The 25,373-nt window shown below is 44.0% G+C and overlaps 1 protein-coding gene across 5 annotated transcripts in view; it reads right to left on the bottom strand.

Moving 5' to 3' along the window:
- Positions 1–25,373, bottom strand: part of LOC118084042 (circadian locomoter output cycles protein kaput) — a 96,750-nt gene that overhangs the window by 1,576 nt on the left and 69,801 nt on the right. For 2 of the 5 annotated variants that reach the window (XM_088664475.1, XM_088664479.1), the window contains exons 9-19: positions 24,394–24,476; positions 18,579–18,685; positions 15,614–15,761; positions 13,741–13,822; positions 10,742–10,865; positions 10,194–10,303; positions 8,806–8,892; positions 6,939–7,097; positions 4,282–4,500; positions 2,252–2,457; positions 136–334 (exon numbers count right to left, since the gene is read on the bottom strand). In XM_088664475.1, coding sequence (XP_088520601.1) covers positions 136–334; positions 2,252–2,457; positions 4,282–4,500; positions 6,939–7,097; positions 8,806–8,892; positions 10,194–10,303; positions 10,742–10,865; positions 13,741–13,822; positions 15,614–15,761; positions 18,579–18,685; positions 24,394–24,476 — 1,524 coding nt within the window. The remainder of the gene's footprint in view (positions 1–135; positions 335–2,251; positions 2,458–4,281; positions 4,501–6,938; positions 7,098–8,805; positions 8,893–10,193; positions 10,304–10,741; positions 10,866–13,740; positions 13,823–15,613; positions 15,762–18,578; positions 18,686–24,393; positions 24,477–25,373) is intronic. The other 3 variants (XM_088664478.1, XM_035113275.3, XM_088664476.1) reach the window with 3 other exon arrangements.

Genomic DNA, 25,373 nt, shown 5'->3' with positions numbered 1-25,373 from the left:
GCCTTGAGAACTAGCAAAAAGAAGCAATCTTTCACACAATGCAAAGTTTAAAGCTATGGAACTTGCCTCCCACCTTGGCATTCCTATCAGTCATCATGCCTTCCACAAACTCTCTGGAAACTAGTAGCTTGTTACCTGAAGATAGAGGTGATGCTGTTGAACTGGCCCCGGTTGCCACTGGTGGAGGGTGCTGGGAGGAGGGTGGTTCTGCTGCGGGGCAATGTTGGTGCGTGGAATCATAACAGAGGAGGTGAAGACAGGTGACGGAGTGGTGGCGCATGTGATTGGCTGCATCTGTATTGCAGCAGGCAGCCCTTGCTGCTCCGGAGCAAATCTGCAACACAGGTAGCAAGTAACAGATCACAAAACCATCAGAGGTTGCCTCAAAACACAACCCTTTCCACAGCAGTGGTGGCCGACTGGTGTCCCATCCAGATGTTGATGAACTAGATCTGGTGCTGATGGAGCTGGGAGCCTGCCAACATCTGGATGCCCCTTGGTTAACCACCCCCTGATGCAACCTTCTTCAGCTTTCACTGCTGTGACAATCTGCTTGAAAGATGTGGCAATGCTCTCTGAACCCTCAGAAGCAGGAGTAATGGCAGGACAAGGGTTTAATGTGTCTAGCAAGCAAAGGCTCGGTGCCCTTCCGCTTTTTTTGTAGTCACCAAACCACAGAATAAAATCAGCCAAAACTATTCTAACAATGCAGAAGATATTAGGCAAAGTCAGAAATGGGAGCTCTCCTCCGCAATGTATGCTGCTGGCAGAATCCAGCTTTTCATGGCAGAGAGTTTAGGTTGCCTGGGTGCATAATATTTTGTTTAGCATGGGGGGCACATAGCCCAGGCTGCATTCGTATCTTAACTTGGAAGTTGAAAATGGAAGTCTAGGGTCAGCTTTGCCCATTTAGAGGTACTCGCCTGCCTTTTTGTGTTGTACTTCTGACAGGAAGGCAGCCCAGCCTCTACATGCTTCCCATGATTTGGTTTTGTTCTCTGCTTTGGTTTTGTTCAGGAGTGGAACAGAACAGAGCAATCTTGGGAGCTGGTGGAAGTAGCTATGAAGATGCTGTGCACCCACATGTCAGGGGATCCAAGTTTAAAAGATTCCTGTGCCAAGCAAGGGAAAGGACTAGACAGCCTCTAATATAGAGGCTTCTTACCCTGAAATTGTTTGGTTTTGATTGTGGGAAGGCTTATTTTGCCTGCTGTCTGCCAGTATTGATCTGTGAAGACGGATTGCTCCTATGTGCACCAGATGTTGCAGGCTGCTCTACCGGTAACAATATGGCAACGAGCAGGTTGGATAGCATCTTGCCAGCACAGTTTCAGAGCCGTTGCTTGGTTCTTCAGAGACCAGGGGCCAAACACTGGTGGCTGGTGCCCACTGGGATTGATAGGGAGGAAGACAGGAAGACCAACACCAGGTGGCGCCAGAGCCAATGATAGGCAGAGCCAACTCACTCTAATTTTGCCTGCATCCTCCTCCCTTGTAAGTTCTTCAAAGGGTGCAACACTGAGACAGGGAAGGAGGGAGCTGGCAGCCAGAGTCACTCTACTTGTAAGTAAGAAGGCAGGCAAATGGAGGCTAGCTCAGGACAAGCTGAAGTTGATGGGGCAGGGCCCCATTTGCCCTCCACTGGGACCAAACCAGCACTGAAGTGCTTGTTGTTGTTGTTGTTGTTGTTTTGCATTAAACCCTTCCTCCCCTGCTGAGGCTGAAGAGGAAAATCCCTCCTAAAAAAATAAAAATAAAATGGTGCTGCGTGGTGTCAAAAAGGGGTTTCCTCCCAATGCAAATACCAGGTTCCAGGAGGGATTTTCATCTGGGCTTCTGCAGGGGCGGAAACAGTTGCCCCTTCCCCACAATCACACCTCACAGTTGATATTATTTGCCTTGGGTGAGGGCAGGGAAACAGTACAGGGCGTACCTAACACCTCACAATCTTGCTTGGAAAGTTGGCTTTTGGAAGGACCACTCATACAAATGAGCCCAGGAGAAGCAAAGCAATGGAGCCGTCTCCAACTTGTGGCCCTCTAGATGTCACTGGACTTCAACTCCCATCAACACCACAGCCAAGGGAAGATGGGAGTTGTAAGTCAAGCAACATCTGGAGAGCCACAGTAGGAGAAGGCTGCGAGAATGAACTGCGAAGGGAAGTGGAATCGGCTCATCGCCAGGAGAGAGCAAAAACAATAACAATACCATCAGTAACGTCCCCTACTTGGACTTCTCAGCATACATATACCTGCATCTGTACCTTAGAGTCCGATCTTGGTTGTAATCGGACTGCTGTTGCCTTTCACCAATTTCAGCTGACATTGGAGTAGAGGCTTGAGAGAACACCATTGGGTTGTTGTACAGTGGCATCGCAATGCTCATCTGCATTGGCAAGCAGGCCTGCTGGAGCTGCTTTCCTCTCATGGCCTGCTTTTGCTGCTGCTGCTGCTGCACCTGATACATAAGTGCACACACCCCTTTGTCAGAATGAGCACATTGCTTGGTATGTTCACATCCTTCTCTTCCACTACACAGAGGGCTCAGAGTAGCTTGCAACCATACAGATGGGTATACGAATAGGAAAACCGTTCTCTTGAGCGTTGAGCCTGATGCAGCCAAAATACCATCTCCAATACAGGGGCTCCCTTGCACCCTTGGCAAGGAAAAGTATCGACGCCCCCCCACCCCCCACCCCTTGGATCCTTAGCAAGGAGCTGTATTGGCATGCCTCCCACCCCAACTATGGACCAGAAAGTAAAAAGGTTTCATGCACTGCCAGTGACTTCCTCCACAGCCCAGAGTAGTAGAGGAAAGACCCAGGGAGGGTGTGGATGCATGAGCAGGCTCCCAGCCACTCTGAGCCACAGTGAAGAGGTGTGATTTTTGCACGCACACATACACCAGCCCTGTGCCATTGGCAGGGGCCAGCCTGGCCAACTCCGAGCACAAAGTATTGACAGATTTGGGGAATCCCAAAGTTTATAAAAGTACAACGAACAAAAGAGCAAAAACCAACAGCCCAGTGAGGACTGTGTGCATGCAAGGTGTCCACAGAATGCTGACTGACGCTTGGGGGCATGCAACAGGGAAATGGTATTATTATTATTATTATTATTATTATTATTATTATTATTATTATTTGTACTCGAGGAAGGCATGGCTACCCGCATGGAACACTAAACAGTTGCACTTTCACACTGCAACATTACCTGGGTAAGCGTGCCTGGTACCCCGTGGAATCTTACAGATCTCAGAGATTGGGGTGGCATGCAACAATATAATAATCATTACAAAAAACCAACTTGCAGAAGTAAGTCTCAATGGGGCTTACTTCCGCATATATAAAATAGCAGCCTTAAGGATCTGGATCCTCAAGTCTGGATCCAACTACACAATCTTAACCATGCCTACTCAAAAAATAGATTCAAGTAGGTAGCCGTGTTGGTTTGACGTAGTCAGGGGGAAAAAATAAAATTGTCCAGTAGCACTTTATAGAGTAGACCAACTAAGTTTGTTGTGGTATAAGAAGTGTGTATGCACACGAAAGCTTATACCAGAACAAACTTAGTTGGTCTATACGGTGCTACTGGACAATTATTATTGTCAAAAATGGAATTATCAAAAAAATAATTCCTATCAAACTCAATGGGGCTTATTCCCATGTAATCAGGGTTCGGATTGCACCCTAAATTGGCTGAATTTATGCACCATTAATCTCAGTGGGACACGTTAGTCATGACTTAAGTTTCATTGACATAATTGTGAACTAAGTTCAACTATCAGTCTCTAAACCCTGCAATCGGCTAGAATCAAAAGCACCATCAAATACAGCAATCAATATAATATCCAAAACAGCCTAATTACAAAGGCTGCTAGAATAAAAACACTTTAAACTTTTTATCTAAGAAACAGGAACAAGGATCGCCACAATGGGAGGGGATTCTAGAGCTGCAGAATCGCCCCCGAGAAGACCCTACAAGTCTTGTGAAGGCCCTGCAAAGTCAGGGTAGTAGGTCTATAGGGGAGCAGGCAGTAACCAGGGACTGACTACATTAGTCAAAAAATTAGTGTTTTGAATGTGTTATAAACATGTAACAGCAGGTGGTGCTGGAGAGCTAAATAAAATTCTAAGCGGTTTTCCATAGCGGTTTTTTCTTTGGTTATAACTATTTAATTTCTGACTTATTCATAGCGCCGTCGCCCCCCTCCCCCTCCCCACCCCAGGTTATACAGCTTTAAAATGGTGATGCATTTAGCACTATGTTGAACAAAAACCACCACCTGGGATGATGTGACACAAGGGTCCCTGAGGAATTGCTGAGGCGATGCCAGGTGTGGGCTGCAGAACTGCTTTGATCCCATAAGGCCTTGCTGCTGGGATTTCTTTGATGAGGCTGGTCTGCTCGCAACTGTTGCTGCTTGTTGCTGGGAAGGCCTCCTCGGGTTCTGGTGTTGCACACCACTGAAGACCATGGGCATAGGCTGTTGCATCAGCATCTATCGGAGGGAAAAGGAGTGGGGAGTTGTCACTAGCAAGGCACACATGGGAACGCCTACAAAGATGGTTGCTTGAAATGTGGCATGCACAAAATAAAGAGGGCCCACAGAAGTTGTTAAAGTAAACGCTGTAGATTCTGGCCAACCAGACATCATTTTTATTGTGCACTTGCAATGATTCATGCTCCTGATGCTATTGCGACAGTCACATTCAATTCTGCTTTCAGTACTGTTGTTTTGAGGCTGTCACACTGTTTCATTTCCAAGCAGTGCACATCCCATAACTTCCAGCTGGATTCCTGTAACATTCAATGCAACAAATGTTTTGATTTAATTTTGCCCAACTCTTGCCCCTCTGGCAGAATAAACCCAACACTACTGCACTATTTTTGTGTCCATGTTGCAGAAAACACCTTATTAGGGGCTGTTAAGTTTGTGGCAAGCACAGTGCTGTGATATAAACCCTATTCACCAAGTGCAGCAACAGCCATAACAGCCATTAGATGTCACCCAAGCATCAAACATATTCTCATGTCAACCCATCAGTGATTAAAACAGAGAGTTGGCACACCAGGGGGGAAAAAGTTATATTTTAACACAAATATGCATTTTAAAACTTCATCCAGAACTGTTGCTTTTAAGGAAATTCCCTTTCTTCTGCTTGTCAAGCGATAACCACTTTCCCCCAACACTCATGTGGAGTTTGGCATCTATATAAGCAGGATATGCTTTTATCAGCAGAGGCTGGTGGGAAAAGGTCTCCAGTAGTTTTAGTCTAACAGACAGCGAGTCTTGCTCATGCTGAAATGGAAGAGCTAAAGCAAACTGTAGTTCCTACACGGCATATGATGAATAAGGAAGGCTTAGGTAAAGGTAAGGGACCCGGGTGGCGCTGTGGGTTAAACCACAGTCTAGGGCTTGCTGGTCAGAAGGTCGGCAGTTCGAATCCCTGCAATGGGGTGAGCTCCCGTTGCTCGGTCCTAGCTCCTGCCTACCTAGCAGTTCGAAAGCACATCAAAGTGGAAGTAGATAAATAGGGACCGCTCCGGCGGGAAGGTAAACAACGTTTCCGTGCGCTGCTCTGGTTTGCCAGAAGCAGCTTTGTCATGCTGGCCACATGACCCGGAAGCTGTATGCGGACAAACGCTGGCTCCCTCGGCCTATAGAGCGAGATGAGCGCCGCAACCCCAGAGTCGGACACGACTGGACCTGATGGTCAGGGGTCCCTTTACCTTTAGGTAAAGGTAAAGGGACCCCAGACTATTAGGTCCAGTTGTGACCGACTCTGGGGTTGCGGCACTCATCTTGCGTTATTGGACGAGGGAGCCGGAGCCACTTCTGCCGAACCAGAGCAGCACACGGAAACGCAGTTTACCTTCTTGCCAGAGTGGTACCTATTTATATACTTGCACTTTGAGGTGCTTTCAAACTGCTAGGTTGGCAGGAGCTGGGACCGAACAACGGGAGCTCACCCCGTCAAGGGGATTCGAAGCACCAACCTTCTGATCGGCAAGCCCTAGGCTCTGTGGTTTAACCCACAGTGCCACCCGCGTCCCAAGGAAGGCTTATGCCACACTAAATTCACCAGTCTTTTTAAGGTGTCACAGGACTCTATTCTTATAACCCCTAATTTCCAAATGGCTGCAGGTCGTTATTTTCCCTACACCAACACACTCTAAATAAAAACTGTAAGGCTTTTTGGGAAGAAATCACTTGAGCAATTAAAGGTTATTTTGCACATAATTTCATACTCTGGGAGCAGAAAGACTAGCAACACTGCAAGGTCAGGTGAATGAATTGCTGTGTATCCTTATGTAACAAACGTACACACAGTGACTCCTGCTGAAGCAAAAAGGGATCCGACATGCCTGATTGCAGAGCGTTGCCAGTATATTTATTTACTTGTTTAAAATACTTGTATACAGGGCTGCTTTTCCATTAAAATTCTTCAAAACTTTTTATGATATTATGGTCTGGTTTTATTGTTTTTATATCGTAAACTTTTATAATCGCTGTGATATATTGTTGTGACTCAGCAGTACATTAATATTTTAATAAAGAAATAAAAGGCAGCTTTCTATATTCCAACATGGAAAAGGCTGTGACCCAAGCAGTTCATAAAAGAGGGGTGCAACTCTATGTCATTTAAGCATGTTTATTCAATACTCTCAGGTTTGTAATGTGGGCCATTCAGCAGTTGCATCTGTAGCGAGTAAGAATCACCCGCAGCCAGGGAAGCTTTATAAAAGTTTATATTCCCACCACTTCTCTCTCTCTCTCTCTCTCTCTCTCTCTCTCTCTCTCTCACACACACACACACACACACACACACACACAATAAATAAAGGACTGACATGAACACATGTGGACAGATGGATTTGCAAAATATCTTCTGTGGATCACCCCCCCCCCCCTGAGGTTCCCTATATAGGAAATACCTGCAAATTGGAGTCCTGCACCAGCTGCAGCTGCTCTTTGATCACATGCAGTTCCTCTTGTTGCGTCTTGATGTCAGCCTGCAATATGCGCGTTCTCTCCTCAAGCTGTTCCTTCAAATGATGCATCATCCCTATCTGAGTTGGGAAGTGATACACTGGCTGAAAGCATAGATGAGAAAGGAGCATGACCCAACCTGCACCTTTTACATGCAGTTATTATTTCCACCTTCAGAGAAGCTGGGCTATATGGATCGATGACCTGATGCAGTGTAAGGGAGCTTCCTATGTTCCTAAGAATCTGCAGTGCAACAGGTAACTACAGCATCGCTGACCTGTGCAGCCTCAGCCTAAATAATGGCCAGTGAAGAAGAAACCACCAGTCTGTTCTGTCATCAAACAGCTCTTACACCTAACAACATTCAGCAGAAATCTGCTTCTCCTGCAATTTTCAACCCACTGGGTTCTGCAGTAATGAAGTCTGCTCCATTGTTTTGTTATGTGTCCACAGCTCTTCAGATATTAAGATGACCACTATGCTGTCTCCCTTTCACCTCCTCTTCTCCATGCTAAAAACACAACTTATTGTTCCAGTCATTCATCAAAAAGGACTTGTGGTCTCCTCTATAAGACACCACAGATCTGTCACCTGCTGAGCTTTAGCAACTTCGCAGTGTCAAGTGATCCCAGACCACTCATTGGGCTCATTGCGATGTTTTAAAAACTTCGCTTTAAGGTTTTTTTTTACCAGGAACAACAAACCAGTAACCAACATTTTACTGGGCTATAAATAATATCAAAGACAAAAAAAAGACACAAAATGGTCTCCAAACTAATTGTAGCAACATTCTAAATCAAATACAAAAACATGTCAAGATCAGAACCTTCTGTCTGCAGCAGGCAGGATTAAGCAATCTCTATCACTCCATGATCACTGTAGCCCTCCAGTCACCTATGGGGGCTCACCTGGTATTGCTAGGTTGTTGGTGTTTTGTTTCTTTTTAAGTACACTTTTATTGCATTTTTGTTGTATTTTAAGCAATGCAATCCTAACAACAGCAGGGAGCTAAGATATAAGGTGAGCAAATTATAGATCAGAAGGAAAATGGGACTGCTGTGAGGAGATGATTAGAGATACATGCAAATTGATTGCTGTTTAAGGAATATATGCCAACCTCTGCAGCTGGGAATATATAAGGAATACTGTATATGTCAACCTATGCATTCGGGGCGGGGGATGCTTGGGAACTGTTTCAGATAGTAAGCTGTACATTCAAATGTAGAAAGCACAATATGGTCTCTTGCAGACCATCTATTTATTGAGCATTCACCTTCATTTATTTGCACAAGTCTCATGCAGAGGTTGAGCATGCATTCAGATTTGCTTGTGAGGAAGTTAAATAACAACAAGCATTCATCCCAAATCCCTTGTATGGTGTAACAGGCCTTCCTGTCAATCATTCACCCAAGCTATGCTTTGCAGTGCATTTCATTTTTTTATATAAAAAAAGTGGATGTGTTACACTAGGCAAGCAGACCCCCTTTAATCCACTTCAGTTGTGCAAACCTGAAGCTTTGGTATGCACTTGAATCCCTCTTACAAAATATTGACATTCTGAAGGGAACTTAAGGCCTCCTACATGACACTATGTGTGGGGCAGGTGAAGACCTAGTTCATCTAAAAGGGGATGCTGACTGGAAGCACCTATACAAAGCGCTCCGAAAGACCCAACTTATTTTTGCACGCATTGGTTGGAGAAAATGTGAACTGCAAAGGATAGCTGTGTTTCAGTTAGCACATTGTCCTGCAAAGTAGGCTTGCATTAAATTGCGAACCAAATTGCGGAGTTTCTCCCCCATCCCAACATACCATAACTGCTTGCTGGGCTGGGACAATCGTCTGTGCCATATGGTGCTGTGTGAGATGTTCAGTGGGCGTCTGAGGAGTTATAATACCCTGCAGGAGGGGGGGGAATAGGGGATCATAATGCACCCCATGCAAGGATGAATATGATTATCTTGCCACAACATTTGCCACAGTATTTCCTTGTTAATCAAACCTCTAGTTCTTACTAAGGCAATAAAGATGTGCATGACTGGACAGTCCCCCACGCAAAAGAAGAGTCAGCATGTCAGGAAGAAGAGTTTCAATCCTAGGCTTCTATACACAGGGAAATTGTTTTATGGAGCAGTATTCAATTATGGAAGCAGAAACCTGCAGTCGACAATTGTTCAGCCCACAGCTTCACCATGTTAGTTGAAAAGATTCCCTTCTTACTTAGCATCTGATAAGCAAAAGACCTTAGAATAGATGCCCAGCATCTGCTCTGCCCCATCTCCTTCCTAACCTGTTAAAAGTGTTGACTAAACTTCTGCACCCAAGCCAGTATTCATTCATACCATCCCAGGCACCCAGGCCAGTATTCATTCATACCAGCCCAGGCCAGTATTCATTACAGAATTTGTGGTGGCTATAGCTTGGTGGTATAACATCTGTCCCAACTTGATCTCCAGCATCTTGCGGTACAGCTTGAAGAAAACCCCAGAGAACCACTGCCAGCCAGAGATAGATGACCAACTGGTGCTATTTGTTTGTTTGTTTGCTCACTCACTCACTCAGCATAAGGCAATTCCCTATGTTCCTATGAATCCCCCCTTTCAGTCCCTTTATATAGCCCTTAAAACCCCCAAATCCTGTGTGAAAGACTTCTGCAGGTCAGCTAACCACTAGGCCAGGTCAAAAAGAGAGCCTGTAGCCAATACTTGAAAGTTATTATTATTTCTTACCAGCCTCTCTCTCTCTCTCCTCGTGAGCTTTTCAACAGCAGCTTATTCTACAGGCAATAATGCCTGCTTTAACTTGTCAGAAATGCTGATTTCTGAATGTCAAATATTAAAGGCACATGTTCAGACTAGAATAATAGAATAACAGAACTGAAGAGTTGGATGGGACCAGAGTGGGCCACGAACCTACGACCCTAAAAGTCTCATGTACTACTGATAGAGCAATCGCAGCTCCTGGGATCTAGGTCATTTCCCCCTCACTCTCTAGATAACCTGTAGGTAACCTGCCCACTAACTACCTGAATGTCAGGATAGGTAGCCGACTGCTCAGATACATTGTACGAATTCAGATTAGAAGTTTTGAAAACATTTATGCTTTCCTCCTCATGTTCTAAAGATCTGCACTCTTGTTCTTTGGGTGAATCCCCTCCCTGGCCTCCTTTCTCGGGAGCGATGCTGCTGCTGCTTCCTTACCTGTGTGCTGCTACTTGAGGCAAGTCTTAGAGGTGCTTTGTCCGATTGGCCCATCGGTAATGACTGCCTAGTAGGGGTGCTGGCATCCGTGTGCCGTATAGATGACGTGGCTGGAAAAGAGAAACATCTTTCAAGGATGTGCATGCAAGGCAGCATCTGAAAACTCCTTCCTGAGGGACTAAGAAATTAGCCTCTCCTTCCAGAGTAGGTAGGAAACATGGGGGGGGGGAGCTGTTGCCAGTGTCTCTCCTCCCAACCTAGCAGGGGGAGAGCGGACGTGCAAATGAGCCCAAGGCGCAAAGCTTTCATGCTGCCAAGGGGATACTCTGAAGTGGTTGGGAAAAACAACTGGATTAATCCAAGGCTCCTGATCCATCTGCTCCAGACCCTATTGCCCACCTCCGTCCTGTTATAGAGGATGGAGAGTGGCAAAGGAAAATGGAATCAGGAAAGGTTAGGCTGACTCCGATGCTGCTCTTGAACACTGGCCAGCTGCAATAGACCCACAACCACCCCTTGGTATCACAGCTATCCCGTGTGAAACCTACATGCAGAGTCCGAGAGTGCCGTGTGGGAGGATCGCCGAGAGCTATGAGATGACACCGACACCCTTTCCCGGCTGGCTTCTTGGTTGGTTACACATTGCCGGATATCAATGTAGCTACCGTGACTCTGAAAAGAGGCAAGCCCAGGCGAAAAAAAAGAGCATTGTGTCATTAGCAGAGGCATCAGCATATACTTAGCAAACAACAGCAGCAAAAGCAGCAAAGTACCGCTCTTCCAACATGGAGGTGGATCGCCCTCTTTGGAGCAAATGTTTTTCCAATTCCTCTTTCCACCTTCTCCCAAGTGTGTCTCCGAGCAACAACTCCCATCATTCCCGACTTCTGCCATGCTGGGTGGCGATGATGGGAGTTGGGAATATAACAACTTCTGGAGGGCCACAGGTCCCTCACTCCTGTCTTAGGTTTATCTAAGTGCTATTTTTCTAGGAAATAAAAGAGGTGCCAGAACTATGAAGGCCTCCCTTGTTCTCTTATAATGGCAACGGTGCGCACCTGAGAGGTGCCGGAACTGAGCTGCAGTGAGTTCCGGGTGGGGGGGGGAAGCACCCTGGGTTTATCTACTGATGTTTTACTTGACACATAGGCAACTCTCGGAAATATAATCCCAATGATAAAGCAACAAAGCTCTCTGTGAATCCATGGCAATGCCAGTTGCAAGATTAGAAACCTGCTACATGCTATGGGAAATAGGTGGAAAGGCCATCTGTTGCCAAGCACCAGGTGTTTTTTCCATGGTACAATACCGTGGCTTTTCTGTCCTTCTGCTCCCCTATCGCTTTTACCCATCACTGCCGTATGACGACAGAGTTGTGCATAAAAATAGAATCTCTCTTTTATAATTAGCTCCCTTCTGCTCACTTTCTCTCAACATGTCACAGGCTTTCAACAGTATATGCAGAATTAATGGATAAATGGCCAAATTAGGGAGGCTGACTAGAAAGTAGGGTTGCTGAGGACTCATATTACAGAGGGTGGAATGAGTACGGGAGGTGAAAAAGGAACCGGTCAGTTTACAGGCAATATCCTTAATTGGTAGCTCCCATCAGACAAAGCAGCAAAATGGCCACGCTGTATTTAGGCCAATTCTAGTTAGCCCCCCCCCATTTGAGTTAATGTATGGGATTCGAACATCATGGTGCCCGAACAATCACATCCAACAACCTCCCACGTAGCAAACACAATATTGATTCCACTACCTTGGAGAAATGCAATTACCTCCCAAATGCAAAACATTAAATCTGCTCTCCACAACAAAAGTACAACTTTGAGGGGTGCTGTAGACAACACTGGGGGTGGTGGTGTCTGCGTTTAACCACTGAACAAAACAGAAGATTAATGATCCTGATCACACAGAGACCAGTGATGGTGCCAGCCGGCAGTGTGAATCCTGTCACCTGACAACTTGGTAGTTGAATGCGTGGATCCATTTCGCTGGATTTTAATTCTGGTACTGCTTCGGCATCTCATTATGAAAACCCTGGCGAGGTTTATTTTTAAAATGTTAACTGAGTTGACCCTATTAACTGGGCAGGCTATGACGATGCCCGATTGATTTCTTTTCTTTTTTTAAAAAAAGAAAGGCAATGGAAACTGTTGTCATGACCACAGCCCTGCCCACCCTCTGGACAGCATTATGCCTATCCTTTAAAAACACAGCAGCAATCCAGAGAGAAAACAGATCAATAAATCATTCCTTTGCTTCCAATCTTTGTCTGGCTAGAACAGGTGATTCAGCATAAAAGTCCTACAGATGCAGCTTTTGGAAATGCTGCCAACCGGCCTCCAGTCGCCTCATTTCACGTATGGGTAGCATGGGGTTGCACACATTATATGCTCAGAGGCAGAAAACACAAGGTCCCACTTGTGGGTTTCCTCCAGGCATCTGGCTGGCCACTGTGAGAACAGGATGCTATGCTGGATGGGGCATGGATCTGACCCAGAGAGGCTTTTCCTGTGCTCTTAAAACATTCCCGGCACAATCATTCCCACCTTCGACGAATCTTTCTTTTCAACAGTAGGAGTAGGAAAATCAGCAACATTCACATGGGTGAGGGAGGGGAGAAAGTTTCCTTCTGCTGTTTTTTTAAAAAAATAGTATTAAATAATATAATATAATAATGTAAAAGCTGGTCCAAGCTGGGGGCAGTGCAGGTCCTGACACATTTTTTTTTTTTTTGCAAATGGGGCCAGAAATGTTCCTGGGACCGATGTCATGTGTTAATGTGGGTTATTCTAATCAGCTTCTGTTGACAGAGGTAATTTCATGTAGACGTGAAAAGAAATATCCCTACACAATATCTGGGGGCTGTGGGGGTGTTGCTGGTGGCAGGGTGATGGTGTGATTTGTGTGGAAATTGTTCAGTTTGGTTTCGTGATTCTTCTTGGGGGTGGGGTGGAATCTGGCTTCCTCCATAGACTAGCTTTTACCTGTAACCGCTGCCATGTGTAACACACACACACACACACACTTGCTCACCCAACTTTGGAATCCAGAGTTTTCTCCCCACCTTAGTCCCTCACCCAAATGTCCCCCCCCCCAAAAAAAGGTTCAAAATGTAACTTTTTAGGCCATTCCTATCCTGCTTCAATCCCTGGCATCATGCATCAAAATATTTGGGGGGAGAGGGAGGGTGAAGCTTAGAAAAAGACTAATTGCATCCTAACAAAACCTGGAAGAGTTGCTGCCAAGATGGGGAGCCTGGCACCCTCCAGATGTTGCTGGTCTACAACTTTCCTAACCCATACCTGAGCTAGATGGGTGGGGGCTCTGACACTATAAAGCAGCCCTTGCCAATCTCTTGCTCCCCAAATACTGTTGACAACATCTTCCACTTGCCCCAGCCAGCAAAGCCATTTTATGCTGGAACTAATGATGTTGGAACTAATGATGATGGTTCTCATGTCCCCAAAATGCCAGCTTGCCACCAAGAGCAAAAACACATTTCTAACAGCTCTTACTTGATCATCCCAGTGCACAATACCTTCAAAGACGAAGATGCTAGTTCAATGGATGACTCTTCAAGGCCAAGATCTCTTCTTCTTTCAGCTCGAACCTCAGCATAACTATATATATATGTGTGTGTGTGTGATATATATGTGTATATCGCATAGGAAAGAAAAAGAATAGAGAAGTTGGGTTAGGGTTTCCACAAATGGGGCACCATCTCAGAGACAGCCCTCTTGCATGATGCCAACCATATCTTGGAATGCAATGGCACACTCAAGATCTGGTCATAAAGGCTAGGTGGATCCACACAGCAGGAGTGGTTGTCATGAACCTGCGGCACTCCAGGTGCTGCTGGCTACAATTCTCATTATCTCTGACTGCTGGGGATGCAAGGAACTATGATGGGAACTGTAGTCCATAATATCTAAAGGGCACCAGGTTCAGAAATGATGTTCCAGAGTGCACATTCAATTCGTCATATAGGATTCTCACCAAAATTCACCCTCAGTGACTATACATTTCAGCAGAAGATCAGACAAAGAGGTAGACAAAGTTGCCTTTTGCAGAAGCTTGTCTGCCATTAATGATTCCCACCCAGTTTCACCACTGGCACAGTACTTTCCTATGGCAAACAGTGACTTTGGATCAGAGCAATGGGACCATGTGACAGCTGTCTCATAAGAAGTCAGATCAATGGTCCGTCAAGCCCAGCAGTTTGACTGGCAGCGGCTCTCTTAGGTAATCTAAAATATTTAACCGGAGTGACTTACAGGGCTTTAAGAGATCCCCCCTTTTTATATATCCCCCCCGTTCACTGTAAGAACAGTGCTCAAAGTAGCTTAAAACAATCTGCAATTATAAAACATGTCTGAAAAACCAATGCTATAAAAACAAATGTAAGAGCAAAAGGAGATCAGGCAAAATCAGCCCAAAATGTGTGCTGTAACAACAACATCATAGTTTGGTAGCAGAAGGGAAGTGGGAGATGGGTTAGGTGGGTTCCCTGTTAGGTGTTCCTGAACATAGGCTCAAGCACAATTTGAAAACTACAGTTGGAGAGCTGGGCTGCCAATTATTGCACCAATTTGCACATAATGCTAAACCATGGTTTACCATAGCCAGTTTTTGCTGTGGCAAGCTCTAGCCCTACACAGTTTCCCATTCTGGGGAAGTTACGAGGAAGAGATCAGAAGCTTCCACTTCCATTATAGATTGTGTCTAAATCCTAAACTATAGTGAATCTTAACAATGGTTACGGGGCGGGGGGAACCTGCTTTGTAAACTATGATTGAAGCCAGTTTGTTTCCACTTATCACAGCTAAGCCTAACCACAGTCTGCATGGCTTCAGGCATCAGAATAAATTGTGACTAGCCTAAACTGGAAGCAAAAGCTTCTGATCTCCCCCTCATTCATGAGGAGAAGAGTATATGAGCTGCTGCCGCTCATTGTCATAATGTTTATTACATTTATAACTCCTTATGACTCTTCAAGAAGCATAACACTAAATCACATTCTACCTTTGCATGTGAACACAGCCATCATTAATATATAATACAATGACAGACAGGGTGAAATGATTTTATTCTAAAGAACCATTTCCTTTAAAAGTCGCTAATTGTGTTGCTGCCTGATATCAGTTTTTCTCATTTACCCATTAAATTGCTTGGGAATAGGGACCCTCTAGAACAGAGTAAAATTGGCAGCTGATACTGTTTCTAGGCTTCTATCTCGGCTGCCAAAAATAAAAGAGTAATAAAAATACAGTGACATTCTCCCCCACTTCCCAACCCTAATCATTTTATATAACGGAGCGCCTTATCGAGCCAATACACATAGCCAAATATTTGAGCAAGACATAGCTGAAGACGCAGATAAATGGCAGCAGAAATTGTGTGCCGTTTCTTACCTAACAACCGTGTGGGTGCACACGATAAACTCAGGCTTGGAGTTCCACTGATGATAAGTGACGTAGTACTGTGTTTGTAACCATATCCATTGCTGGCCTTTGGTTAAGAACCTGTAGTAGCAGGACTTGCCTTTTCCAAACTGCATCACTGCATATGAAAACAACCACTTAGTTAACATCACCAACATATTAGGCTTTTCGTAATCTTTGCTCTAGAGAAACATTAATGCTCATCTGGGCTTGTGCATAAGGCTGTGCCTAAACCCCATTCATGCCAAAATAACACCCATTATGAGGGCCAAAATTCATAGAGAGAATAAAAGGCCTGTCTAAAAGGGTTTGAATGTGTCAGGTGGGATTCTGACTCTCCAGTACCTTCAAATATCTCCTGGCTCCACTTCTATTCCTGCCCTGCCATATCTGGGGCAGCTTTTGCACTCTGACTTTTAAGCTTGTTTTTCAGCCGGGGTGGGGATGGGGGGTGGGGGGCTGTTGCTGTCAGAAAATCACTGCCTCCTTTTCAAACCATCTAAGTACACTTCTGGCTATTTTCAGAGCTGGAAAATGGTAAGAGGCAGAAATTTGATCTGAAAAGCAAAAGCATAGCTGCTAATTCAAAATGTTCACAGCTTTCACACTTTGAAAATTGTAAACAGGCCTGCCTCCCTCACCTCCCACACCAGCTGAAAGACAGGAGTACAGTTGCTAGACTGCACACTGGCAAGTTGTTCTGTCCTTCCATAAGGGGTTTGTACATTTTATGACCCACCAAGCTCAAATAATTCCAAGGTTTCAAGAAAAATCAAGTCTGGGGTATGCTTGTTTGTTTGTTTGAAAAAATAAGGGTAGTAGGACTTCTCAAGAGCCTGAAAAACAAATAGCTGTTTGGTGCTTCTTCCCTGAGTGCTGCAACATTTTATTATCTCTCTGTTGTACACTCTTTTTCCTCTTTTACTTCGGGGCAGGGTTGGGGATTCCAAGTCCCATCACCTGCGATTATTGGCAACACTGATGGGAGTTGGAGTCCAACACACATGGAGAGCCATAGGTTCCCCTTCCTTGAAGCAATGGGGGTCCAACTCACTCCAGCAGTCCTAATTAACTAGTAATTCTAAAGTTTCAGCAAGAATCTTTGTATTGCAACCAGGCAACTCTACATAGAGTTGTTCAAGAAGAATCCTGTGTTGGCACTGCAGGCATTTGCACTTGAGGAAACAATTCCCCAATACACTGGCAAAGCGAAGAACCCTGACAGAAGCAGCTGAAATCTGCAGCTCCTAAATGCTGCAATTACCCCACACCCTGACCAAAACAAACAAACATATAAAAAAATTTCCTAACAATGGCAAGTAACAAAATGCAAGATGTTCATATACTTCTATATGTCCTCCAGCTTCAACCCCAAAATGAGAGCTTCCCCTTTTTCCTCTTGTATGTTAATATCAGCTTGGCATACACAAAAGTCTGGCATCCTGGGGTTTGGGTGGCATCTAGTTCCACCTGTTAAATTTACATGCACTGGGCTGCTGTTAAAGGCATGGTAGCAGCACTAATTGGGGGGGGGATCAGCCACTCCACCCCAAAGTACTACCGGTAGCAAGCAGCCTAGAACCTCTGCAGTTATAGAGAGACAGCCAGGGTCTGCGAAGGCCTGAGGAGACCTAAAAGAGAAACGAACAACAAAACTTGGCAGGGAGTTAAGTACGCCTCTTAATCTGGTTAACGAGAACATCCAGCACACTCTGTAACAGGTCATGCAATCCAGACACTGCCAGGAGTTAGGGTGAGCTCTGCGGCAGAGATCAGTTTAATTTTTCGCCCTTCAGTCCCTGCAGCAAAAATACATCTATTGGACTGCTGGAGTTTTCATGTGGAAACCAAATACTGCCATGGCTTGGTGGGGCTTTTTTGGTCCATCATTTACAAGAGAAAACATCCTATGTATGAAGAGTGTTTACGGAAGCTTTTAATGTTTAATAGATTATTGAATTTTAATGTTCTGTTCTGTTGGAAGCTGCCCAGAGTGGCTAGGGAAACTCAGCCAGATGGGCGGGGTATAAATTTATTATTATTATTATTATTATTATTATTATTATTATTATTATTATTATTATTAGAACATGTGCCTTGCAAACCACTGAGCAAAGTAAGGTATTAATAAAGGCTATGTCTCTTCAATTTAGTCCTCTGAAACAGCTTCAAAAGCACAGGTGGTAGAGAGATAACATAGGAAGGCTGAGTCCCAAACTAGATTTGACGATAAAATACATCTTTGCTTTTAGCATGCATGCTTTTAAAAATGTAAATATTAATTTGTTTGTATGTTTTCATTTTCTTTCTTTCTTTTTACATGATTTCTTTCCTGCCTCTCACACCCCTCACCATAAGGTCCCAGGGCAGGTTACAACACAAAAGACAATTTTAAAACAAATAAACGCATTACAATTATAATAGCAGCCCCATCTGGGGGTTTAGGCTGATAATGATATGGATTCCCATCCCTCCTTTGAAACTGCTTTTTTGTGTTTGAGCCAATGAGAAGTTTTCTCCCAATTCCAGAAAAACCCAATGGCGGCAGGGGAGGGATATTTCCTTCCAGTGAAGATAATAACTTCAAATAAGGCATTTTCCTTGGGATCACAGCAAGGTAAATTTCCTTTATGCCTGTTCCAATTCCATTCATTATCAGTACTGCCAGCTAATACAATCTGCATTTTAAAAAACAACAACAGCCAAACAACCCTGCATGCTAAATGCAAATATAGGTTTACTGTCCAGTCTAATTTGGCTCTGGGTTGACATCATTTTACAGTTAGGTTTTCCATCACAAATTGTTTTTGTATGGCTGCAGTGATTTGCACTGGTGTCCTAAGCTTAGGGTGGAGGATGGAGAGAGAGAACAAGAAATGCAATTAAAATACACACATCTGACAGTCCATTGCACGTAGTGAACAGAGGCACTTACAGTGTTCGTGGCACCGAGCAAGAAGTTCCAGGTCATCTGCATGGTAATAGTCGTAACCGGAAGTCCCAAGCACTTCAAAGGGTAAATAACCTATAATAGGTGGGGCCCTGGAACAAGAGGGGAGGAAAACAGTGAGTACAAAGCTTGCCATTTTCAGAGCTCTTTAGTGGGGGTGGAGAGTATTATCATGAAATTATTTTATTTTGTCTTGCAAGAAAGATGTGTAGGTTGCAATCTTATCTGCACATGCTTGGAAACAAGTCCTACTGAATCCAATGGAGCTTACTCCTGGATAGACAGGATAGGATTGCACCATTTCTTAGCTAGCACTAAAAAGAGGCTGCATAAGAGGATGAATGGCAATGTAAATAATAATTGTTGTTAAAAGTAACCCGCCTTAAGCCTTGAGAGAGCCAATCAGAACTCACCCTACTAGGCTAAATGGACCAATGGCCTAAGCCAATGTTAAGTCAGCTTTCTATGTATGTCGTTAAGGCGTTTACTGACTTCTTGGGATTTAAGCAGCAAAGCGGGAGAGAGAAGTGAGTCATTCGTTACCAAATGCCTGGGAGGTTTTATAAGTTGACCAACGCTCAGGGTATCCAGATAAGGAACCAAAGAAATTGTGCACTACGGTTAGTGCTGTGTGTATGTTTCATGATGATTATAGAAGCTGCTTCCTAAGACTCCCAAGACTTTTGTTTAAACAAAGAATCGTATTTCTACCCATTATGAGCACATAGTCTTGAAAGCACATGGCCAAAACCAGGGGGTTTGCTGTGGTCAGAAGTCTGGGGCTTCCGTTTCCTCCCTAGCTCCATGTCCACCCATCCCCCACGAAAAGCAGAGAAGGAACAACTTATGTGAAGTTGTTTTTTTAATTTAAAAAATGGAAGAAATCATGCAAAATAAGGTTAAATCATGATAACAGGTGATCTTTGTTTTGAACCATCTTTTAATTTTTAAGTTTCATTTTAATAAATTAAATTAATTATGAATTTAAATGTCCCTTACAGTCATCATGGCTGGCAGCCATTGATAGAGGTTCCCTCCATCAATTAAGCTAACAATGACCTTTTAACACAGCAGTGGGGGTTCTATGACCCTCCAAATGTTGTTGGACTACAATTCCCAGAAGCCCCAGCTGTTCGTAGAATCTTATAATTGTAGAGTTGGAAGGGACCCTTAGGGTCATGTAGTCCAACCCCCTGCATATGCAGGAATATGCAGTTGGCCCATATGGGGATCGAACCAGCGCTAGTGGAGCTTTAGCTGTGGATTTGTCCCTGCCTGGAGAAGCTTCATCTATGGCCACCTATCAAATCAACCTGCTGTTAAGGGCAAACTAGCCTACCAGGCTGGGTTGTTTCTCCACTTCCCAAACCAACCCCAATCTCAACAAACCATAGCAAACTTGTCTGTGAGCACAGCCACCACCCCTGGGGAAAGCTTATCATTAAGCCAAGTCTCCTATTGTCAGGGAATAATCTACAAACAGCTGTGTGACAAAATGTATACAATGACTCCTGCATAAGTGTTCTGAACAGGCCAATGTATAAGTAAGTCACAAGCAGAACAACATATCCTTCCCTTCCACGTAAGGCATAATCTGGCAATCTACACATTCATGCCTTCAGTCCTGCCTTTCAGCACAAGCCAAAACTTGTTTACTAAAACCTGAGTCCTGCTTTGCACTCCCAGGTAAGTAAAAACATGCACAGGACTGCAAACACTCTTTCAACAAAGAGCTTATGTCGGCTCTCAGAAGGAACAGTTAACAGCAAATTCTGCACAATTTTGAGCAAACAATTCAAGGTAGAGATGTGTGTGTGTGCACTGAGGAAATAGTTAATGCTCTTAGAAATTACGGCATTCACAAGAACAAGCTGGAGGCTTTTTATTGCATAACAGAATAACATCTTCCTTCCTTTTAGTCACTCTCAGTATGCTTTTTGCAAGAGGAAAGGCAAGTGTCACAAAGCAACCTACAAATAGGTTATAAAAACTAGCGAGATTGAATTCAGCTTGGGGGGGGGGTTGCAAAGTGTGCTACGTATTGGGGAAACAGGAATCAACCGAAAGTGCATACTTTCCTCCCCCGTAAAAATGGTACAAGAAATATGAAGGCATGTTATGTGTGTTTCTTAGGTTTATGCCTAATATTTTCAAAGATTTCTCACAGATATGCTCATTGGAGACCCACGATTGGCTGAGTAGGTTGTCTTTGAATAACCGGACTGCCTAACCTGTGGCCCTCCAGATGGCCAATTGTGAGGAATGATGGAATACATGCGTGAATTGACTAAATGGAATATTCAGGTTGACCTCAACCTCTACGAGTATTAGTTGCTAGTCTCCATCCTGATTTTGGGCTTCACAAATCTAGCAGGACTCTTCTTATGCTGGCAATGGAATGCATACCGATAGATGTTTGTGGCACACCAGAGCAACACTGCTGAGCACTTCCATATTTGCCTGAGGGACTATCACCTTAACCGTGCAATCCTATGCATAAAGAGGCACTGTGTTCTAGTGGTTTGTGTTGGATTAATACCTGGGAGATGTGGGTTCAAACCCCAACTCAGTCATAAAGCTTTGGATGTGCTCCAAAGGCGGGGTGTGTACATAGCTGTAGTCCTGAAGGCACCAGGTTGCAGAAAGTTGCTCTGATGCAAAGCCAATTATTTCCCATAGAGAAGTTTATCAAGGCTGCAGTCCTAAGAAAACCAGCTTGGAAACAAGCCCCACTAAACTCAGAGAGGCTTCTGAGTATGCATGCATAGGATCATGAATTACAAGTGTCTTTGGTTACACTTCGTTTATGTAATATTATCAGGTTCCCAAATTTTGTAGCATTTCTTCTACCTCACTAAAAATCTTTTTCTTTCTCCCCAAAACCCTAATTCACCAACAGTCAAACTTTTTTTTTTTGGTCCAGCACTTTGGTCCAGCACCATACAAGGGCCATGCTGTTAACAAATTGCCACCATACAAGGGCCATGCTGTTAACAAATTGCCAGAAAATGCTGTGGAGAGATCGTAAAGTGATTTCAGAACTGTCTGTACTGTTGAAAGAGAGCAGGTCCTTCGAGTAATAACAACAAGTATTAACAGTTACCTAGCTGTGATCTGCTAATGAGTTGCCGTATTAGCAGTACAAGCTGAAAAGCATACCCCCTCATTTTTAGGTTATTCATTGCTTGGGATATTTGTAACTTCCTGTGCTGCTTGGAATTTGGACATTCTTCTTAGGATTTCCGAATAGGAAACTGGTGACTCAGCATGGTATGAAATGCAAGAATAAGTAACACAGAAATTGCAGTGTCCCATTGTACTATTGGGGAAATGGAGCATAAGGACAAGTAATGCAAATAAAACAGCAGAAGGAGGATATTGCACATCCATGAACACACATACACAAGTCTGCAAAGACATTGTATTAACCTGCCCAATCCCACACAAAACCCGATCAAATCCAGCTTTATAAGTCAGGCTGTCTGCCTGCATGCAGTTCCTTTGCTTAGTTCCTTCCTTCACATGAGTATCAAAACAAACCAGGAACCACAGTGAACCATAACATCCCATTGCAAATGAACTGGAAACTATGGCTTTAAAACAAGCTTTAAAGAGCCACAGCCCTTTGTCAGTATCTTCTATTCTGGAGAATCAGGTTTGCTATATGTCCGGAATTTCCTGGACATAACCGGAATATGGCAGTTGGAAGCAGCGTTGGAAATCACTGAAATGCCCAGTCTATTATTTTGCTGAATTTCCTTAAAAAGCTCAACAACTTTTGTGTCTGGATTTTCATTTTTTGAAATATGGCAATCCTATAAGAATACACCACTGTAGGATTTTTGTTGCTCACCCTGGCTTGTTTTGTTAAGTTGGCAGCATTATGTCCTAGACACAGCAACGTTAAACAGGCAAGATGACCGCCGCAACCCCAGAGTCGTCTGCGACTGGACCTAACGGTCAGGGGTACCTTTACCTTTACCTTTTTACTTCTGTGATACAACAGGCAGGTAGCTACAGTTGTACCTTGGTTTTCGAACAGTTTAGTTATCAAACGTTTTGGCTCCCGAACGCCGCAACCCAGTTTGCGAACTATTTTTGGAAGCTGAATGTCTGACGGGGCTTCCACAGCTTCCAATCAGAAGCCGTGCTTAGGTTTCCAAACATTTTGGAAGTTGAACGGACTTCTGGAACGGATTCTGTTCGACTTCCAAGGTGCGGCTGTGCTTTGAAATATACATGACTTTTTTCTGTGGATTCGGAAAGCTAGGATAGACAGCATGAATAATATGCAAGCCAATGCATCCAATTGGGAGAGTATATGAGCACTGTGTACAATCCATATCTTGTCTTTGGAATGCCCTTTCCATGTAATTTATTTAAGGCTGCCTGTGTCTGGTTTTTTACTTTATTGCAAATTAATTGCTTGTATTGTCTTGGCAGATATGACCTTTTACTAGAAAAACATACTTAGAGGTCTATAAATCAACTAGATCTTTTTAATAAGAATATTTAAAAAATCTGGCCCAGTTTCATACCACATCAATTTCATTAGCTAAGGATCTGAATAGAAGTATAGTAAATCAACCTCTCCACTCTCCTCCTCCCACATGTTAAGAGGAAGATTTTAGCAGATTTTTCTCATTTTCCCTCAGCTTGTTTTGCCCAGAGATGGGATGCAGTTAGTAACAAACCCTGGACAGCTTCAACAGAAGCTAACTTCAAAACATGGTTTCTTCAGCTTGTTGTAAGCGGAAGCTAAAACCTATGTTCTACTTCTGCCTGCGTGGGAGGCAGAACTATGCACTCTCAAGACTCTCATTTTCTCTTTTCCTGCTCCGGCATGTCTAATTAAAGTATGGTTTAGTGGGTATGAAGTGCAAGTGCAGCAGCGAGTGATAACTATGCTTGCTTTCCCACATATTGTAGAATTATGGTTGTGCAATTCATCTGCCACAGCTGCAACAAAATATGGTCTACAGTAGGTGCTGTAGCTCTCCAATGGTCTGGTTTCACCCCAAAGGCACATTCATTCGCCAAACAACAACAGGTTGTGCATATAAACCACAAGAAATGTCTTGAAATGCTTTGCCAGAGTACACAAGCGTTTAAAAATGTGTAGAGGAGCAAGGAGGCATATTTTTCCTGCATGCACAGGGCTTCTCTCAGGCCTTTGTGCATTAGGCACAAATCCTGAAAAGTCAGAGTTCTCAAGTGCTCAAGAAGCCCCCCCCCCCCGGACCTTTCTGCCGAACTTGGTCATTGTTTCCTTTACAGAAATGGGAGCAATTATTTACCGAGCGTGCAATTTACCTATGGAACTCATGGCCACAAGATGCTGCAAAGGCCATGCACACATTTGCACAGCGTTTTTTAAATGCTAAGATAAGCATATGAAGCATAACTCTGTGTTTGCTAGGCTGTGAGCAACAGTAGTCACAAATGCAACCTCCATACTCTGCGACAAAATAAAGTAGATTTTTTAAAAATACATTCCTTGGGTTACAGAAACCCTTCTATTATAAAAAGGGAATCTTTGGAACCAACTCTTAACATCTGAGTACTATAACTTGGGGATCAATAGCAAATGTTGTGAAAGGAGAGAGTGCTGAACTAATAAACCTTTGACCCAATGTGTCAATTTTAATGCTCTCAAATTTACTTAATCTGACTATTAATCCAAATCTTGGTAAGGAATTAAGATGAGTTTATCTTCTCCAACTCCCCCCCTTCCATCTTGAAGTGGTTTCTCCCCTCCCCTTAAAAATGCATTCCTTTAAAACAAACATCTCCATCTCACCTGTGGTCTAAAAACAAAAATTTCCATTCCAGGCTGTGCCTTGATGTGAATTCTTCACAAGGTTCTTCCACATTGCAAAGTTCCTGCAGAAACAGATGGTAGGACAAGGTTTTTTCCTTCCTCTTTCCTCCCCCCCCCTTTTATAAATGCAGCTCTTGGAAAACAAACATGTCTTTCTGACAAACACATGGGCCATATGGTGAATGAGGCTGCTGGGTTTGCAGGCCTTTGAAAAAACGTGATGAAAATTGCTCCCAACTACATTCCTCTATGTTCCTTGCTTATTTAATTTTTTTACAGATGCAGACCAAAAGGCTGCATTAACTTAGCCAAGGTTGTGAAAGGAGTCAGTGTCAGAGAGAGCATTACAACCTATTGGCCCAAAGCTGCTGAACAATGAAGATGAGAGACCTCAAGTGAACTTAATAATGGAGAAGGTTTGCAGGCTCACTTGGCAAAGGACATGGTAACCTGATGCTCCTGCACCAGCATTGAAAATCCCACATATAGATTCACTGTGTAGCCATGTGTTGGCCCTTACCTACAGCCTTGCAAATAAGCCTACAAACTCCACTGGCCTGCCAAAACCCTTTACTAGCCAGATGAGCAAGGGATGGAGAACTATGTCTGTTCTGCGACAGTCTGCTGTATTCCTTTGCTGGCCATTTAGGAGGGATGGAGTGCTCTCTCTCTCTCTCTCTCTCCCCTACCTGCATGGAATTCCTTCTCACCTCTTGCTACCAGGCTTGAACCTAAATACCAGGCTGCTGCATATAGCTAAGGAAGCGAATAGCATGGCCTATGAGTGAACTCTAGCTGACAGAAGACTATGCTATAAGGCAGGGGTCCCCAAACTAAGGCCCGGGGGCTGGATGCGGCCCAATCGCCTTCTAAATCTGGCCCGCGGAAGGTCCGGGAATCAGCATATTTTTACATGAGTAGAATGTGTCCTTTTATTTAAAATGCATCTCTGGGTTATT

Source organism: Zootoca vivipara, chromosome Z2, assembly GCF_965207765.1.
Source record: "Zootoca vivipara chromosome Z2, rZooViv2.hap1.1, whole genome shotgun sequence".
Lineage (NCBI taxonomy): Eukaryota > Metazoa > Chordata > Lepidosauria > Squamata > Lacertidae > Zootoca > Zootoca vivipara.
The sequence above is the reverse complement of the archived record's forward strand: the minus strand, read 5'-3'. Positions and strand labels throughout refer to the sequence as shown.